Genomic DNA, 13,384 nt, shown 5'->3' on the forward strand with positions numbered 1-13,384 from the left:
TAGTCTGCATAATTACAGTTTTCTACAAAATGCTATACAAATTTTCAAAAGTACAGTCATGCCAATTATGGATCAAGTACATATCTAAAGTATGGTTAATCAAAACTTCTAGGTTTAAAAAAAATATTAAAGTATTACACATTCAATTTTGTCATTGACAAAATATGACTGCCATTCATTCTGAAAACTAGGATCATATAACAAATTTAAAATCACATATAAATTCGAGCCATCATGTAGAAGACATCAAGCATGACAAAATTCAGAATATTGGCACATTACAGTCAGAGGCTGGAAATTGAATTCATTGTAATACTGGAACTATTGTACATTACTAGAATATAACCATATTGTAGATAATATATGGTAACCGTTGTCATAACTACTAAAAATAGATAGACAATAACAGGAGGTGGCTCTTTATCGAGAACATAGAAGAAAATGTTTAAACATATACCGGGTAGGTAGAACATGAGAACAAGTGGAATCACAAACTGATTCCTTAATAGAACATGTATCCGTGCACTAGTTGGTAAGCTCAGTGATTGACGCGCCTGAGTTGATTCTCGTTGCCATTGACAACACATACATGTACACCAGAAATGGACATATCTGTAATGTTATGCCCCCTATAAATAAAATGAAGTGGAACCGGATAAAAAATGATTTTCCTGTCTAGTACTTCACAGATGTTCAGCAAACCAAACTCCTAGTCAACAAACTGTAGAGCTAATATATAGTTTCTTGTATTTATTACATGAAATGCAATAAACAACATTCTTGGTAATACATGTACAACTGAATTCATTATTGGCAGCAACATTTCTGTTTGGACCAAATACATGTATATGATTGGGATCTGTAATATAAAAGACTAAAAAGTATTACACCTGGGTTGATTACATGGAACGGAACCATATTTTGCAAGGTCTTCCCTTTCCCTCAGTGTGAACCAAATTAGTGTCATGGCATATCAGATGCATGTTCTCAGCTCCATGATACAATTTCACTACATGATAAAGCATTATGACATCAGAAAAACAAAATGATTTTCAAAACTAAAAGTTCTAGTCTAGATACATTACTCATCTTTGAAACGCATCTGTAAAAAATACCTGTTTTATGTTATTAATGCAATTCCCAGTTACCGAATTGATGGCGTTTGCGCATTCCTCGTTTGTGCGCTTGTGCAAATTATCTTTGGATATAGCCCAATATTTTCATATATTTTGCCGGTATTTTTGAAGTTGGGAGTCGTTTTAGTCAGTGAACCACACACGTACCATCTCTGTTTCAACTAAAATTCCATTTTTCTCAGCTGTTTTAAATAGTTCTTCAAGTTGTCTCTTTGTACCCACCCAGACTCGCTTCGTTATCTAGAAAAAACTGTTCAAATGCTGCAAAATATTGACTCTTTATATTTTTGTCCGCTGCTAGGTATGTTACCCATGCGCAAATAGAATTACATCAAGTCTGGTAATTTGGGAATCGGGAATTGACAAACTTCTTGTGTAATTCACAGGCACATTGATAGTCAGACAAGATAAGACTGCAAACTGAGCAAATCTCTCTTTTCCTACAGGAAAACTGCAATTCAGAAGCTACATGTCTCGGATTCAATGCGACAGAAGATAAACTAATGAATGTTCAGCTTACACCTGTGGAGATACAAGAAGGTGTCAGACTCAGGTGTGTTTTGGTTTTTATCCACATTTGGTTATCCATGCATTGAAAACACCTATAATAATGATGAATGGTGTGTACTGTGGTTGCCACCACTATTGGTGGATGGATGGTTGAAATGAGTGTGTACCTGGTTGCCATCACTATTGGTGGATGGATGGTTGAAATGAGTGTGTACCTGGTTGCCATCACTATTGATGGATGAATGGTTGAGATGAGTGTGTACCATGGTTGCCATCACTATCGATGGATGAATAGTTGAGATGAGTGTGTACCCTGGTTGCCATCACTATCGATGGATGAATAGTTGAAATGAGTGTGTACCCTGGTTGCCATCACTATTGATGGATGAATAGTTGAGATGAGTGTGTACCCTGGTTGCCATCACAATTGATGGATGAATGGTTGAGATGAGTGTGTACCTGGTTGCCACCACTATTGGTGGATGGATGGTTGAAATGAGTGTGTACCCTGGTTGCCACCACTATTGATGGATGAATAGTTGAAATGAGTGTGTACCCTGGTTGCCATCACTATTGATGGATGAATAGTTGAGATGAGTGTGTTTCCTGGTTGCCATCACTATTGATTGATGGATGGTTGAGATGAGTGTGTACCCTGGTTGCCATCACTATTGATGGGTGGATGGATGAGATGAGTGTGTACCCTGGTTGCCATCACTATTGATTGATGGATGGTTGAGATGAGTGTGTACCCTGGTTGCCATCACAATTGATTGATGGATGATTGAGATGAGTGTGTACCATGGTTGCCATCACTATTGATTGATGGATGGTTGAGATGAGTGTGTACCGTGGTTGCCATCACTATTGATGGATGAATGGTTGAGATGGGTGTGTACCCTGGTTGCCACCACTATTGATGGATGAATAGTTCCGATGAGTGTGTACCCTGGTTGCCATCACTATTGATGGATGAATGGTTGAGATGGGTGTGTACCCTGGTTGCCACCACTATTGATGGATGAATAGTTCAGATGGGTGTGTACCCTGGTTGCCATCAGTATTAATGGATGAATAGTTGAGATGGGTGTGTACCATGGTTGCCATCACTATTGATGGGTGAATGGTTGAGATGGGTGTGTACCCTGGTTGCCATCGCTATTGATTGATTGATGGATGGTTGAGTTGAGTGTGTACCCTGGTTGCCATCACTATTGATGGATGAATAATTGAGATGGGTGTGTACCCTGGTTGCCATCAGTATTGATGGATGAATAGTTGAGATGGGTGTGTACCCTGGTTGCCATCACTATTGATTGATGGATGGTTGAGTTGAGTGTGTACCCTGGTTGCCATCACAATTGATTGATGGATGGATGAGATGAGTGTGAACCCTGGTTGCCATCACTATTGATTGATGGATGGTTGAGATGGGTGTGTACCCTGGTTGCCACCACTATTGATGGATGAATAGTTCCGATGAGTGTGTACCCTGGTTGCCATCACTATTGATGGATGAATGGTTGAGATGGGTGTGTACCCTGGTTGCCACCACTATTGATGGATGAATAGTTCAGATGGGTGTGTACCCTGGTTGCCATCAGTATTAATGGATGAATAGTTGAGATGGGTGTGTACCATGGTTGCCATCACTATTGATGGGTGAATGGTTGAGATGGGTGTGTACCCTGGTTGCCATCGCTATTGATTGATTGATGGATGGTTGAGTTGAGTGTGTACCCTTGGTTGCCATCACTATTGATGGATGAATAATTGAGATGGGTGTGTACCCTGGTTGCCATCAGTATTGATGGATGAATAGTTGAGATGGGTGTGTACCCTGGTTGCCATCACTATTGATTGATGGATGGTTGAGTTGAGTGTGTACCCTGGTTGCCATCACAATTGATTGATGGATGGATGAGATGAGTGTGAACCCTGGTTGCCATCACTATTGATGGGTGGATGGTTGAGATGAGTGTATACCCTGGCTGCCATCACTATTGATGGATGAATAGTTGAGATGGGTGTGTATCCTGGTTGCCATCACTATTGATTGATGGATGGTTGAGATGGGTGTGTACCGTGGTTGCCATCACAATTGATTGATGGATGGATGAGATGAGTGTGAACCCTGGTTGCCATCACTATTGATTGTTGGATGGTTGAGATGAGTGTATACCCTGGTTGCCACCACTATTGATTAATGGATGGATGAGATGAGTGTGTACCCTGGTTGCCACCACTATTGGTGGATGGATGGTTGAGATGGATGTGTACCCTGGTTGCCATCACTAATGGCGGGTGGATGGTTCAGATGAATGTGTACCCTGGTTGCCATCACTATTGATGGGTGAATGGTTGAGATGAGTGTGTTTCCTGGTTGCCATCACTATTGATTGATGGATGGTTGAGATAAGTGTGTTTCCTCGTTGCCATCACTATTGATGGCTGGATGGTTCAGATGAGTGTGTACCCTGGTTGCCACCACTATTGATGTATGAATAGATGAGATATGTGTGTACCTTGGTTTCCATCACTATTAAGGGTGGATGGTTGAGATGGGTGTGTACCGTGGTTGCCATCACTATTGATGGATGAATAGTTGAGATGGGTGTGTACCCTGGTTGCCATCACCATTGATTGATGGATGGTTGAGATGGATGTGCACCATGGTTGCCATCACAATGGATGGGTGGATGGATGAGATGAGTGTGTACCCTGGTTGCCATCACAATTGATTGATGGATGGTTAAGATGAGTGTGTACCATGGTTGCCATTGCTATTGATTGATGGATGGTTGAGATGGGTGTGTACCCTGGTTGCCATCACTATTGATTGATGAATGGTTGAGATGGGTGTGTACCCTGTTTGCCATCACAATTGATGGGTGGATTGATGATGTGGGTGTGTACCCTGGTTGCCATCACTATTGGCGGGTGGATGGTTGAGATGAGTGTGTACCCTGGTTGCCATCACTATTGATTGATGGATGGTTGAGATAAGTGTGTTTCCTGGTTGCCACCACTATTGATGAGCGAATGGTTGAGATAACTGTGTTTCCTGGTTGCCACCACTATTGATGGCTGGTATGAATGGTATGGTATGAATAGATGAGATAGGTGTGTACCTTGGTTTCCATCACTATTAAGGGTGGATGGTTGAGATGAATGTGTACCCTGGTTGCCATCAATATTGATGGGTGAATGGCTGAGATGAGTGTGTTTCCTGGTTGCCGCCACTATTGATGGCTGGATGGTTCAGATGAGTTTGTACTCTGATTGCCACCACTATTGATGTATGAATAGATGAGATATGTGTGTACCGTGGTTGCCATCACAATTGATGGGTGGATGGATGAGATGAGTGTGTACCCTGGTTGCCATCACCATTGATTGATGGATGGTTGAGATGGGTGTGTACCCTGGTTGCCATCACTATTGATGGGTGAATGGTTGAGATGAGTGTGTTTCCTGGTTGCCATCACTATTGATTGATGGATGGTTGAGATAAGTGTGTACCCTGATTGCCACCACTATTGATGTATGAATAGATGAGATATGTGTGTACCTTGGTTTTCATCACTATTAAGGGTGGATGGTTGAGATGAGTGTGTACCCTGGTTGCCATCACTATTGATGGGTGAATAGTTGAGATGAGTGTGTTTCCTTGTTGCCATCACTATTGCTTGATGGATGGTTGAGATAAGTGTGTTTCCTGGTTGCCACCACTATTGATGGCTGGATGGTTCAGATGAGTGTGTACCCTGGCTGCCATCACTATTGATGGATGGATGGTTGAGATGAGTGTGTACCCTGGTTGCCACCACTACTAATGGATGGATCGATGGATGGATCGATAGATTAGATGAGTGTGTACCCTGGTTGCCATCACAATTGATAGATGGATGAATGAGATGAGTGTGTACCCTGGTTGCCATCACTATTGATGGATGGATGGTTGAGATGAGTGTGTACCCTGGTTGCCACCACTATTGATGTGTGGATTGATGATATGGGTGTGTACCCTGTTTGCCATCACTATTGATGGATGGATGGATGGATGAGTGTGTACCCTGGTTGCCATCACAATTGATGGGTGAATGGTTGAGATGAGTGTGTACCCTGGTTGCCATCACTATTGATTGATGGATGGTTGAGATGAGTGTGTACCCTGGTTGGCATCACTATTGATGGGTGAATGGTTGAGATGAGTGTGTTTCCTGGTTGCCACCACTATTGATGGCTGGATGGTTCAGATGAGTGTGTACCCTGGTTGCCACCACTATTGATGTATGAATAGATGAGATATATGTGTACCCTGGTTGCCATCACAATTGATAGATGGATAGATGAGATGAGTGTGTACCCTGGTTGCCATCACTATTGATGGGTGGATTGATGATATGGGTGTGTACCGTTTGCCATCACTATTGATGGATGAATTGATGATATGGGTGTGTAGCCTGGTTGCCATCACTATTGATGGGTGGTTTGATGATATGGGTGTGTAGTCTGGTTGCCATCACTATTAATGGGTGGATGAATGAGATGAGTGTGTACCCTGGTTGCCATCGCTATTGATAGATGGATGAATGAGATGAGTGTGTAACCTGGTTGCCATCACTATTGATGGATGGATGGTTCAGATGAGTGTGTACCCTGGTTGCCACCACTATTGATGTATGAATAGATGAGATATGTGTGTACCTTGGTTTCCATCACTATTAAGGGTGGATGGTTGAGATGGGTGTGTACCCTGGTTGCCATCACTATTGATGGATGAATTGATGATATGGGTGTGTAGCCTGGTTGCCATCACTATTGATGGGTGGATTGATGATATGGGTGTGTACCCTGGTTGCCATCACTATTGATTGATGGATGGTTGAGCTGGGTGTGCACCGTGGTTGCCATCACAATGGATGGGTGGATGGATGAGATGAGTGTGTACCCTGGTTGCCATCACAATTGATGGGTGAATGGTTGAGATGAGTGTGTACCCTGGTTGCCATCACTATTGATTGATGGATGGTTGAGATGAGTGTGTACATTGGTTGCCATCACTATTGATGGGTGCATGGTTGAGATGAGTGTGTTTCCTGGTTGCCATCACTATTAATTGATGGATGGTTGAGATAAGTGTGTTTCCTGGTTGCCACCACTATTGATGGCTGGATGGTTCAGATGAGTGTGTACCCTGGTTGCCACCACTATTGATGTATGAATAGATGAGATATGTGTGTACCTTGGTTTCCATCACTATTACGGGTGGATGGTTGAGATGAGTGTGTACCCTGGTTGCCATCACTATTGATGGGTGAATAGTTGAGATGAGTGTGTTTCCTTGTTGCCATCACTATTGCTTGATGGATGGTTGAGATAAGTGTGTTTCCTGGTTGCCACCACTATTGATGGCTGGATGGTTCAGATGAGTGTGTACCCTGGTTACCACCACTATTGATGTATGAATAGATGAGATGTGTATGTACCTTGGTTTCCACCACTATTAAGGGTGGATGGTTGAGCTGAGTGTGTACCTTGGTTTCCATCACTATTAAGGGTGGACAGTTGAGATGAGTGTGTACCCTGGTTGCCATCACTATTGATGTATGGATGGTTGAGATGAGTGTGTACCCTCGTTGCCATCAATATTGATGGGTGGATTGATTAGATGAGTGTGTACCATGGTTGCCACCACTACTAATGGATGGATCGAAAGATTAGATGAGTGTGTACCCTGGTTGCCATCACAATTGATAGATGGATGGATGAGATGAGTGTGTACCCTGGTTGCCATCACAATTGATAGATAGATGGATGGATGAGATGAGTGTGTACCCTGGTTGCCATCACTATTGATGGGTGGATTGATGATATGGGTGTGTACCCTGTTTGCCATCACTATTGATGGGTGGATTGATGATATGGGTGTGTACCCTGGTTGCCATCACTATTGATGGGTGGAACGTTGAGATGAGTGTGTACCTTGGTTGCCATCACTATTGATGGGTGGGTGGTTGAGATAAGTGTGTACCCTGGTTGCCATCAAAATTGATAGATGGATGGTTGAGATGAGTGTGTACCCTGGTTGCCATCACTATTGATGGTGGATTGATGATATGGGTGTGTACCCTGGTTGCCATCACTATTGATGGATGAATAGTTGAGATGGGTGTGTACCCTGGTTGCCATCACTATTGATGGGTGGATTGATGATATGGGTGTGTACCCTGTTTGCCATCACTATTGATGGGTGGATTGATGATATGGGTGTGTACCCTGTTTGCCATCACTATTGATGGATGAATAGTTGAGATGGGTGTGTATCCTGGTTGCCATCACTATTGATGGATGGATGGATGAGATGAGTGTGTACCCAGGTTGCCATTACTATTGATGGATGGATGGTTGAGATGAGTGTGTACCCTGGTTGCCATCACTATTGATGGACGGATGGTTGAGATGAGTGTGTACCCTGGTTGCCATCACTATTGATGGGTGGATGGTTGAGATGAGTATGTACCCTGGTTGCCATCACTATTGATGGGTGGATGTTTGAGATGAGTGTGTACCCTGGTTGCCATCACTATTGATGGGTGGATAGTTGAGATGAGTGTGTACCCTGGTTGCCATCACTATTGATGGGTGGATGGTTGAGATGAGTGTGTACCCTGGTTGCCATCACTATTGATGGGTGGATGTTTGAGATGAGTGTGTACCCTGGTTGCCATCACTTTTGATGGGTGGATAGTTGAGATGAGTGTGTATCCTGGTTGCCATCACTCTTGATGGATGGATGGATTGATGATATGGGTGTGTATGAGATGGGTGTGTATCCTGGTTGCCATCAATCACTATTGATGGATGGATGGTTGAGATGAGTGTGTACCCTGGTTGCCATCACTATTGATGGATGGATGGATGAGATGGGTGTGTACCCTGGCTGCCATCACTATTGATGGATGGATGGTTGAGATGAGTGTGTTCCCTGGTTGCCATCACTATTGATGGGTGGATGGTTGAGATGAGTGTGTACCCTGGTTGCCATCACTATTGATGGGTGGATGGTTGAGATGAGTGTGTACCCTGGTTGCCACCACTATTGATGGATGGATTGATGATATGGGTGTGTACCCTGGTTGCCATCACTATTGATGGATGGATTGATGATATGGGTGTGTACCCTGGTTGCCATCACTATTTATTGATGAATGGATGAGATGGGTGTGTATCCTGGTTGCCATCAATCACTATTGATGGATGGATGGTTGAGATGAGTGTGTACCCTGGTTGCCATCACTATTGATGGATGGATGGATGAGATGGGTGTGTACCCTGGCTGCCATCACTATTGATGGATGGATGGTTGAAATGAGTGTGTACCCTGGTTGCCATCACTATTGATGGGTAGATGGATGAGATGAGTGTGTAGCCTGGTTGCCATCACAATTGATGGATGGGTGGATGAGATGAGTGTGTATCCTGGTTTCACAAGTTGACTTCAGTAAAACTTGCCGACTATCAGAAACTTTGGTCCAAACTTTTGTTTGTGATCCACCTTGTTTCATTTTTGTTGTTTCATATGTTATCATTTGTGTATTATAGGTTTGTCCATGCTGATATGGGTGTAGAGTACAGTATCCAGCCTTATAAAGTATCTGTAGAAAGTTTTGATTCTTGCACTGCTGATGAAGGTATCCCTATTGTACCACAGCCCATTTCTGAACCTATTATAATTGATGAATCCTTGCTGGAAGTTGGCTCAAATTATTTCATTGGTAAGAATGAATTATATACATACTGTATGAATTAAATTGAGTATGATCTCAACAAATACATTCAGATTTATTATTTAATCAAATGTGCCCTTGAGTTGACATTTTCAAACCCCCTCCTTTTCCCCAGAAATAATGATATGCATTTAGAAGTAAAACTATTTTTCAAAAAGTGATTTCAAAATATTATCTGAGGAGAAAGTATCTTGCACATATTTTACAACAAATTTTGCATTGAAAGCTAGAATATATTGTTGAAGATACGGAATCTAATGCATACACCAACATATGATCCAAAACTGTATGGGTTGTCTAATGCATACACCAATATATGGTCCAAGACTGTATGGGTTGTCTAATGCATACACCAATATATGGTCCAAAACTGTAGGAATTTCGCTAATGCATACACCAATATACGGTCCAAGACTGTATGGGTTGTCTAATGCATCCACCAATATATGGTCCAAGACTGTATGGGTTGTCTAATGCATACACCAATATATGGTCCAAGACTGTATGGGTTGGCTAATGCATACACCAATATATGATCCAAGACTGTATGGGTTGTCTAATGCATACACCAATATACGGTCCAAGACTGTATGGGTTGTCTAATGCATACACCAATATACGGTCCAAGACTGTATGGGTTGTCTAATGCATACACCAATATATGGTCCAAAACTGTAGGAATTTGGCTAATGCATACACCAATATACGGTCCAAGACTGTATGGGTTGTCTAATGCATACACCAATATACGGTCCAAGACTGTATGGGTTGTCTAATGCATACACCAATATATGGTCCAAAACTGTAGGAATTTCGCTAATGCATACACCAATATACGGTCCAAGACTGTATGGGTTGTCTAATGCATACACCAATATACGGTCCAAGACTGTATGGGTTGTCTAATGCATACACCAATATATGGTCCAAAACTGTAGGAATTTGGCTAATGCATACACCAATATACGGTCCAAGACTGTATGGGTTGTCTAATGCATACACCAATATACGGTCCAAGACTGTATGGGTTGTCTAATGCATACACCAATATACGGTCCAAGACTGTATGGGTTGTCTAATGCATACACCAATATACGGTCCAAGACTGTATGGGTTGTCTAATGCATACACCAATATATGGTCCAAAACTGTAGGAATTTGGCTAATGCATACACCAATATACGGTCCAAGACTGTATGGGTTGTCTAATGCATACACCAATATATGGTCCAAGACTGTATGGGTTATCTAATGCATACACCAATATATGGTCCAAAACTGTATGGGTTGTCTAATGCATACACCAATATATGGTCCAAGACTGTATGGGTTATCTAATGCATACACCAATATTTGGTCCAAGACTGTATGGGTTGTCTAATGCATACACCAATATATGGTCCAAGACTGTATGGGTTATCTAATGCATACATCAATATATGGTCCAAGACTGTAAGGGTTGTCTAATGCATACACCAATATACGGTCCAAGACTGTATGGGTTGTCTAATGCATACACCAATATACGGTCCAAGACTGTATGGGTTGTCTAATGCATACACCAATATATGGTCCAAAACTGTAGGAATTTGGCTAATGCATACACCAATATACGGTCCAAGACTGTATGGGTTGTCTAATGTATACACCAATATACGGTCCAAGACTGTATGGGTTGTCTAATGCATACACCAATATACGGTCCAAGACTGTATGGGTTGTCTAATGCATACACCAATATAGGGTCCAAAACTGTATGGGTTGTCTAATGCATACACCAATATATGGTCCAAGACTATATGTGTTGGCTAATGCATACACCAATATATGTTCCAAGACTGTATGGGTTGGCTAATGCATACACCAATTTATGGTCCAAGAAAGTATACATGTAGGTTGTCTAATGCATACACCAATATACGGTCCAAGACTGTATGGGTTATCTAATGCATACACCAATATATGGTCCATGACTGCATGGGTTATCTAATGCATACACCAATATTTGGTCCAAGACTGTATGGGTTGTCTAATGCATACACCAATATATAGTCCAAGACTGTATGGGTTGTCTAATGCATACACCAATATATGGTCCATGACTGCATGGGTTATCTAATGCATACACCAATATTTGGTCCAAGACTGTATGGGTTATCTAATGCATACACCAATATATAGTCCAAGACTGTATGGGTTGTCTAATGCATACACCAATATATGGTCCATGACTGCATGGGTTATCTAATGCATACACCAATATTTGGTCCAAGACTGTATGGGTTGTCTAATGCATACACCAATATATGGTCCAAGACTGTATGGGTTATCTAATGCATACACCAATATATGGTCCAAGACTGTATGGGTTATCTAATGCATACACCAATATATGGTCCATGACTGCATGGGTTGTCTAATGCATACACCAATATTTGGTCCAAGACTGTATGGGTTGTCTAATGCATACACCAATATATAGTCCAAGACTGTATGGGTTGTCTAATGCATACACCAATATACGGTCCATGACTGCATGGGTTATCTAATGCATACACCAATATATGGTCCATGACTGTATGGGTTGTCTAATGCATACATCAATATATGGTCCATGACTGTATGGGTTATCTAATGCATACACCAATATATAGTCCAAGACTGTATGGGTTGTCTAATGCATACACCAATATATAGTCCAAGACTGTATGGGTTGTCTAATGCATACACCAATATATGGTCCAAGACTGTATGGGTTATCTAATGCATACACCAATATATGGTCCAAGACTGTATGGGTTGTCTAATGCATACACCAATATATAGTCCAAGACTGTATGGGTTGTCTAATGCATACACCAATATATAGTCCAAGACTGTATGGGTTGTCTAATGCATACACCAATATATGGTCCAAGACTGTATGGGTTGTCTAATGCATACACCAATATATGGTCCAAGACTGTATGGGTTGTCTAATGCATACACCAATATATGATCCAAGACTGTATGGGTTGTCTAATGCATACACCAATATATGGTCCAAGACTGTATGGGTTGTCTAATGCATACACCAATATATAGTCCAAGACTGTATGGGTTGTCTAATGCATACACCAATATATGGTCCAAGACTGTATGGGTTGTCTAATGCATACACCAATATATAGTCCAAGACTGTATGGGTTGTCTAATGCATACACCAATATATGATCCAAGACTGTATGGGTTGTCTAATGCATACACCAATATATGGTCCAAGACTGTATGGGTTGGCTAATGCATACACCAATATATGGTCCATGAGTGTATGGGTTATCTAATGCATACACCAATATATGGTCCAAGACTGTATGGGTTGTCTAATGCATACACCAATATATAGTCCAAGACTGTATGGGTTGTCTAATGCATACACCAATATATAGTCCAAGACTGTATGGGTTGTCTAATGCATACACCAATATATGGTCCAAGACTGTATGGGTTGTCTAATGCATACACCAATATATAGTCCAAGACTGTATGGGTTATCTAATGCATACACCAATATATGGTCCATGACTGTATGGGTTATCTAATGCATACACCAATATATGGTCCAAGACTGTATGGGTTATCTAATGCATACATCAATATATGGTCCATGACTGTATGGGTTGTCTAATGCATACACCAATATATAGTCCAAGACTGTATGGGTTGTCTAATGCATACATCAATATATGGTCCATGACTGTATGGGTTGTCTAATGCATACACCAATATATAGTCCAAGACTGTATGGGTTGTCTAATGCATACACCAATATATAGTCCAAGACTGTATGGGTTGTCTAATGCATACACCAATACATGGTCCAAGACTGTATGGGTTGTCTAATGCATACACCAATATATAGTCCAAGACTGTATGGGTTGTCTAATGCATACACCAATATATAGT

At 41.5% G+C, this 13,384-nt stretch overlaps 1 protein-coding gene across 2 annotated transcripts in view; it reads left to right on the forward strand.

The window, feature by feature from the left end:
* Positions 1-13,384, forward strand: part of LOC144350125 (uncharacterized) — a 220,638-nt gene that overhangs the window by 153,217 nt on the left and 54,037 nt on the right. For both annotated transcript variants that reach the window (XM_085502679.1, XM_085502684.1), the window contains exons 3-4: positions 1,583-1,689; positions 9,255-9,427. In XM_085502679.1, coding sequence (XP_085358805.1) covers positions 1,583-1,689; positions 9,255-9,427 — 280 coding nt within the window. The remainder of the gene's footprint in view (positions 1-1,582; positions 1,690-9,254; positions 9,428-13,384) is intronic.

The sequence above is a fragment of the Saccoglossus kowalevskii genome, chromosome 1 (assembly GCF_978046115.1).
Source record: "Saccoglossus kowalevskii chromosome 1, keSacKowa6.1, whole genome shotgun sequence".
NCBI lineage: Eukaryota > Metazoa > Hemichordata > Enteropneusta > Harrimaniidae > Saccoglossus > Saccoglossus kowalevskii.